We start from the raw sequence: 7,236 nt of genomic DNA, 5'->3' as shown, positions 1-7,236 counted from the left end.
TGCATACTGTATGATTTATTGTTGATGTTATGCTTTTATGCATACACATTTTTTATCTGAATAAAGCTTATATTTTTGAAGATTGGTTTAGAATTGTATTTCTAAGAGCTGTAATGTTTGAAAATGGTTCTCTAAGAGTTGCCGGTCGGAGTCAATATGCAAGTGAAAAAATGCTTTTCTTCTGCCATAATATTTCATTAATGTTTGGATCTTGCTGTTCTTAGAAAGAGTTAATCTAATATTTCTGTTTTGACCATGTATGCTTAAATTTCCTAACGTTACGATATTCAATTCAGAGTTTGTCAGAAAACCAGATTTATCGTAAAGATTTATGATGCCATTTACCAATATTTAGAGGAGCTAAGAAATAAATGAAATCAGATAGAATATTATGATTACTTTCAACTTATGTGTCAAGATCATTGTTTATATCAATAAAATCAATTAGTACATTTATCATGGGAAAATTGATTCATGTTTTAAAAGAGATATTTGACAACTCACTTTATGGGACGAGTTTTCCGCAGAGGGACCAGAGGTATTTGGGTAGATTAATTGGAAAATAATTGATTTATGGTCAGAGAAGCTAAATTGTCCTAACACAAACAAGATTTAAGGATATGTGTTTGTAAAATCCAATTAAGTCAGTGGCCTCTACCATGTGTGGGACAAGTATTCAGTAAAATAAATCTGATAGTTTCAGCAAAGTTGTCAGGAACTCTGCCTGGAAGTTCTGGAACCGTTGGAGGTTTTGACTTCCTCAGTGAGACGTTCTAGTCCTCACCCAATATGGCGGTAGTTCCTTTAAATTCCGACTCCGCTCACAAGCCGGTGCGTTGTATCTGTTCTTCTTAGCTTCCACGCTCCGTTGCCTGTTTAGCGTTTGTTCCTATCATCATTGGTTTCCCTTCTGTGCCTTTCATTCCTGTTCCCCCGTGCCTTCCTCTGTTACTGTCTGCTTCATTTCCCCCTTCTTGTACGTCCTTCCCGCTCCTCTGGCGGTTTCTCGATCTCACTGTAAAAATTTGGTCTGTATATTTTCGGCGTCTGCCATTCCTCACTTGCAACCGGCGTCGTCTTCAACCAGCTGCGTACTCCCTGTCTTCATCCTTTTGTTTTCTTACCTGCGGTTTCCTGCCTTCCTTGGTTTCCAGCGCCTGCTGCGTCAATCTTTTCTTTGTTTGCGGGTACCTTCCTTGGTTGCGAACAGTTACTGCGCTCCTCCTGACATTCTCAGCTCCCTCCTCGGCGGTGCCTGTCATTCGCCATCCGTCAGCCGTTCGGAGCATTTCTCTCGTTCGGCAGGCCTTCCCTTTTTTTATGCTCTCCAACTTTTCTTTCATTGTTTGTTTTGCCTTAGCCTGTACACATTACTTGCTTGAATTTATATTTCCCTTCCTATCTCTTCTTTACCTTCTATCCACGGCATATCTTCTTTTTCTTCCTCTTACTAGTTCTCCCTTCTCATTCTAGCTAGGTTTCTTTTACTTTCATTTTTACTCTTCTACTTTTTTGTTCAGTCCTACATTTTGGGATTTGGAGTTCTATCAGTATTGTTTCCTTATTTGTCTGGAACGTTATTTGGAACCCTGCACCATCTATTTCTTTTGGACATTGTGCATTGAAATTTGTGCCATCTCACTGAACCCATCTATGGACTAGGGTTTTTTCTGCCTTCGGGCTTTTTCCCTGGTATCGAGGCTGGCCCCCTGGCATCCCCCGATGGCAGGTCTCCATCGTTGCCAAGGTGGCCTCCAGAGGGGCCAGACCTTATTTACACGAACGGAAGGTCCGAGCACCCAAGGGTAAGATTTCCTCGAAGAAGAAGGACTACAGGAAGACTAAGGCAGCTCTTCAGGTACTAACCTCCGAGGAATCAGGTGAGGAGAAGGGGGAGGTAGACCTGGAACCTGACAGCATACAATGCCAATCTATACAATGGCTTCCTTGGAACAGTACCAAGAACTAGTTGCAGCAATGCAGAACCTTACAGCTGAAGTCCAAGCTTTGAGAACTGAAAATATTGCTCTCCGACAACAGATGGTGTTGCACCGAGACGAACACAGCGATCTGCCGGCTATGCCCCTCTCCTTTGGCAAGTATGATGGTCATCCAGCAGGACTCAAAGAATTTCTTGATGCCTGCAAGGTGAATTTTGCCTTTCGACTCCATGCTTATGAGACGGCTAGATCACAAGTTGGTTTAATTATCGCTAATCTCACCGGAAACGCTCTATCTTGGCTTACCCCGTTAGTCACCAGTAATGACCACTCCTTGAATGACTACGATCGTTTTCTAGAGGTGATCAAAGAAAGATTTGACAGACCTGAAGTTTTCTACTCTTCTCTTGAACCTATTCTGGATGTCAAACAAGGGAACACGGATGTCCAAACATATATTTCCCGCTTCCAGAGATTAGCTGCTAAAGCAGACTAGCCGGATTCTGCCCAACAGACAATATATAGAAGAGGTCTCCATGACGAGATCAAGGATGAACTCGCACGAATAGCCTGACCCGTATCTTGCCAGGAATTGATGACATTGTCTCTCCAGATAGAGTTTTGCTTGTTGGAACATCGACAAGAAAGAAGGTGACTTCGAAGCACCCCTCAGGCTATCAGTCTACCTTCTTCCTCACCTACAAACAGGTCAACAACTGCTCCCGAAGAACCTATGCAAAGCGGAGCTGCCCGAGGGCCTCTCACTCCAGACGAACGCAAACGGAGGCGAGATGCCGGAATGTGTATGTATTGTGGATCCCCTAAGCACTTATTAAGAGACCGCCCTGAAGTACCTCCTCGATAGAAGGAAAACTCCAGCCCCCAATTTATTGCAAGGGAAGTTTCGGGGGAAGTGCCAAGTACCCTTGCAACCACTCAAGAACAATAAACTATTCAGAGGAAAGCAGTCTAATGGTGTTCCGAGTCAATCTATGGTTATCCGACTCCGGTCCCACAGAGGTGTACGCCATGTTAGACTGCGGAGCGGCAGGCAATTTCATGGACTCCAACTGGGCAACAGAACACCAGGTGTCCACAAAACCAAAGGCTACTGATCCCTGTAGAAGGGGTAGATGGAAGGCTTTGTCCTCCGGACCCATAACCAGAGAGACAATACCCTTGAAGATGGAGCTAGCTCACCATGAAGAATATCTAGTATTCGATGAAATCAGAGCAGCCCACTTTCCTTTGGTTATCGGGATACCTTGGTTGAGGAGACATAACCCTCACATTGACTGGAAGGCCAATAGAGTGAACTTCAATTCGCTCTTCTGTAAATCGAACTGCATGAACCTGCCTTCCACCTCCACTATCCAGGAATTCTCAAAGGAAACGAGACCAGCCCTCAGTCCAGCAATAGTATCCTCAATTCCAATCCAGTATCAAGACTTTTCGGAGGGGTTCCTGGACACTCTTCCTCGCGAATTGCCTCCACATAGGGCAGAAGACTGTGGCATAGACCTGGTTCCGGATGTAGTGATACCCTTTGGGCGCATGTACCCTTTGTCACTCCCTGAAAAGAGAGTTTTGCGGGACTACTTTGACGCTGATCTGCAAAACAGGCTCATCCAGGAGTCTAAATCCTCTTGCGCGACCTCCTTATTCTTCATTCCGAAGAAAGATTCCGCAGAATTATGCCCGTGTATCGACTACAGAGGGTTAAACAAGGTGACTATCAGGGACAGGTATCCCATGTCTCTGATACGGGACATCCTGGAGGCTGTACAAGGGGTGGTTTACTTCACCAAGCTTGACTTAAGAGGTGCTTATCACCTCTTAAGAATAAGGCAAGGGGACAAGTGGAAGACTGCGTTCTGCACCCCCTTTGGACTGTTTGAATACAGGGTGATGCCGTTTGGTCTTGTAAAGGCACCAGCCATTTTCCAGAGATATATGGACAAGGTATTTGCGGACATGTTGTTTCTGTCAGTAGTGGTGTATCTTGACGACATTTTGGTGTTCTCCAAGACATTATCCGAGCATAGGTTAATGGTCAAAAGGGTGTTATAGCGTCTTCAGGAACATCAATTGCCGGTCAAACCAGAAAATGTCAGTTCGAAACCACTTATGTGTCCTACTTAGGATTCTTTCTGTCCAGGAAGGGGATAGAGATGGACCCCATGAAGATTAAGGCAATCAGGGAATGGAGAGAACCCGGCAACATCAAAGAGCTACAAAGCTTCTTACGATTGGCAAACTTCTATCGAAGGTTAATTCCCAATTCTTCCAACACGGTACTTCCTCTCACTTCTCTATTGAAAAAGGGTGTCAAGTTTAACTTTTGGAGAGGAACCACAGAAGGCATTTCTAGCCCTTAAGAAGTGTTTCTCTACAGCTCCCATCTTGGTTCAGCCGGATCAGACTAATCCTTACATTCTGGAGACAGACGCCTCTATAGGTGCGGTGGGGGCCATCTTACTTAAGAAATCGGAAGATGATTACGAACACCCAGTGGCATATTTCTTTAAAACCCTTACCAGCAGCGAACACAATTATTCTGTCCTTGAAAGGGAGCTATTGGTAATCAAGTTGGCCTGCCAAGAGTGGCACCATCTCCTACAAGGAGCTGCTCACTGCTTTGTGATCAGAACAGACCACTGTAACCTTTGGTTATTACAGCAAATGGAGTGTACAAATGCACGACAAGACAGGTGGGCCTATTTTTTCCTGCAGTTTGATTTTGTGATAACCTACATTCCTGGTACAGAAAACAAGAAGGCAGATGCCTTGTCAAGGAGCTTAGGGGATAGTTCTTGGGTTTATGAAGGACATGATCTGGTCTTCCCTGGTCTCAAGGTTTTGGCATCCACTGTTTCCTTCCTCCAAGACCTAATCCCTCAGTATCAGACCTGCACCAAGATCCCATCCATGGTCAATCAAGGTAGTGATGGGTTGTATTACCATGAAAGGGGCTCTCTTCATTCCCCCAAGGAGCTCCAAAAACATGTCCTTTCCTGGTGTCATGATTCTCCCTTAACACGACATCCTGGTATTAGAAAGACATACAAACTATTGCGGAGTGGTTTTTGGTGGCCAAGGCAAAGAAAGGATGTATACCGGTATGTTTCTACTTGTTCTGTTTGTGCCTCTAACAAACATCGAACGGGTAAACCTTTAGGTCTACTGCAGCAGCATTCCTTACCGGAACGACCTTGGAAGCATATTTTAACAGACTTCATAGTAGACCTTCCCCCGTCTGAAGGTATGACGGTGATAATGGTGACAATAGACTCATTCAGTAAATTGGCCCACTTTTCAGCCTTCAAACAAGTACCTTCAGCCTCAGAAACTGCAGTGTTTTTTCTCCAGGATATAGTTCGCCTGCATGGGTTACCCCGGACGATAGTATCTGATCGGGGACCTCAGTTTATGTCTAAATTCTGGGCTTCACTCTGCCAGATTGAAAGATTAAATGCCAGCCTGGAGCAATACCTGAGATGGTTCTGTAGTCCACAACAAGAAAGATGGTATTGCTACCTTCCGCAAGCTGAGTTCGCCTATAATAATGCACTGCATACTTCAATTCAGATGAGTCCTTTTTTTTGTACTTATGGGTTTCATCCCCAACATTTACCCTGGCTCAGTTCTCCATCTACCAAGATCCCTGCCTTGGACGGAGTATTGCAGGATTTACATGAAGTACATGAACTCGCCAAGAAGGCACACAGGGTCAGCCAACAAACACAAAAGAGATGGGCAGATAAAAACAGAAGTTCCAATCCGAGTTGGGGGCTAGGGAAATCAGTCTGGTTATCTACCAGATTCCTACCTAGATGGGTTCATACTGGAAAACTCTCCTCACGTTTTCTTGGGCCATTCCCCATTTTGCAACAGCTTAACCCAGTGGCCTATAAGCTCAAACTTCCAGACTATCTCAAAAGAGTGCATCCTGTCTTCCACGTCTCCCTACTTAAGGAATATAAGGAGGACCCGTTCCAAAGACCGGTCCACAAAGGTCGTACCCATGTGAAGCAGGTTCCGGAGGAATATGAAGTGGCATACCTGGTTGATTCCAGATATCGCAAGGGTCGCTTACATTACCTGGTTCACTGGAAGGGGTATCCAGTGGAGGAAAGATCCTGGAAACCGGTGAGCCACATCCATGCCCCTCGGCTTATAAAGCGGCTTCCTCAACTTCATCCGGGCAAACCCGGGGGTCCCCTGAGGAGACGGGGGTATACTGTCAGGAACTGTGCCTGGAAGTTCTGGAACCTTTGGAGGTTTTGACTTCCTCAGTGAGACGTTCTGGTCCTCAACCAATATATCGGTAGTTCCTTTAAATTCTGACTCCGCCCACAAGCCGGTGCGTTGTATCTTTTCTTCTTAGCTTCAACGCTCCGTTGCCTGTTTAGCATTCGTTCCTATCATCAGTGGTTTCCCCTTCTGTGCCTTTCATTCCTGTTCCCCCGTGCCTTCCTCCGTTACTGTCTGCTTCATTTCCCCCTTCTTGTACTTCCTTCCCGCTCCTCTGGCGGTTTCTCGATCTCACTGTAAAAATCTGGTCTGTATATTTTCAGCATCTGCCATTCCTCACTTGCAACCGGCGTCGTCTTCCGCCAGCTGCGTACTCCCTGTCTTCATCCTTTTGTTTTCTTACCTGCGGTTTCCTTCCTTCCTCGGTTTCCAGCGCCTGCTGCGCCAATCTTTTCTTTGCTTGCGGGTAGCCGCCTTGGTTGCGAGCGGTTACCGCGCTCCTCATGCCATTCTCCACTCTCTCCTCAGCGGCGCCTGTCATTCGACATCCATCAGCCGTTCTGAGCATTTCTCTAATTCGGCAGGCCTTCCCTTTTTTTATGCTCTCCAACTTTTCTTTCATTGTTTGTTTTGCCTTAGCCTGTACACGTTCTTTTACTATTTTCATTTCCTAATCTTTGATCATACTACATGTCAAAAGTGATGTACCTTTTGTTTTATAAACATTGTCAAATGCTAACTTATTCAAAAACTATGTTATGATTATCACAACAAACGTCCACCTTTTCATACAAGAGTGTGTGATTGTGTTTAGTTAGTATTTCAAATGGAACTACATTGTTAATTCTTCATAGAAAAATAGGACCAGGCAGATTTTATTCTTTTTGGATTGTGATTTATTCTGCTGGTCTACCTCTGAAGTACTACCCTGTAGTAATAATGTAAATAATCTTGTGATCTTTTTTAAAATAAAAGTAATTATTTCTACAACACAGGTTTTTTTCTTGCCTTATAAACTTCGAGTGCGATTGTGGAACGCAAG

At 44.7% G+C, this 7,236-nt stretch overlaps 1 protein-coding gene across 1 annotated transcript; it reads left to right on the top strand.

The window, feature by feature from the left end:
- Positions 1 to 1,938: 1,938 nt before the first annotated feature.
- LOC138504967 (protein LDOC1-like) lies at positions 1,939 to 2,436 on the top strand. The gene has a single exon (XM_069625343.1). It carries the CDS (start codon positions 1,939 to 1,941, stop codon positions 2,434 to 2,436), a length of 498 nt encoding a protein of 165 aa, XP_069481444.1.
- The last annotated feature ends 4,800 nt before the right edge of the window (positions 2,437 to 7,236 follow it).

This window comes from Ambystoma mexicanum, chromosome 11 (genome assembly GCF_040938575.1).
Source record: "Ambystoma mexicanum isolate Mex_15411 chromosome 11, UKY_AmexF1_1, whole genome shotgun sequence".
NCBI classification, from domain to species: domain Eukaryota; kingdom Metazoa; phylum Chordata; class Amphibia; order Caudata; family Ambystomatidae; genus Ambystoma; species Ambystoma mexicanum.
The sequence above is the reverse complement of the archived record's forward strand: the minus strand, read 5'-3'. Positions and strand labels throughout refer to the sequence as shown.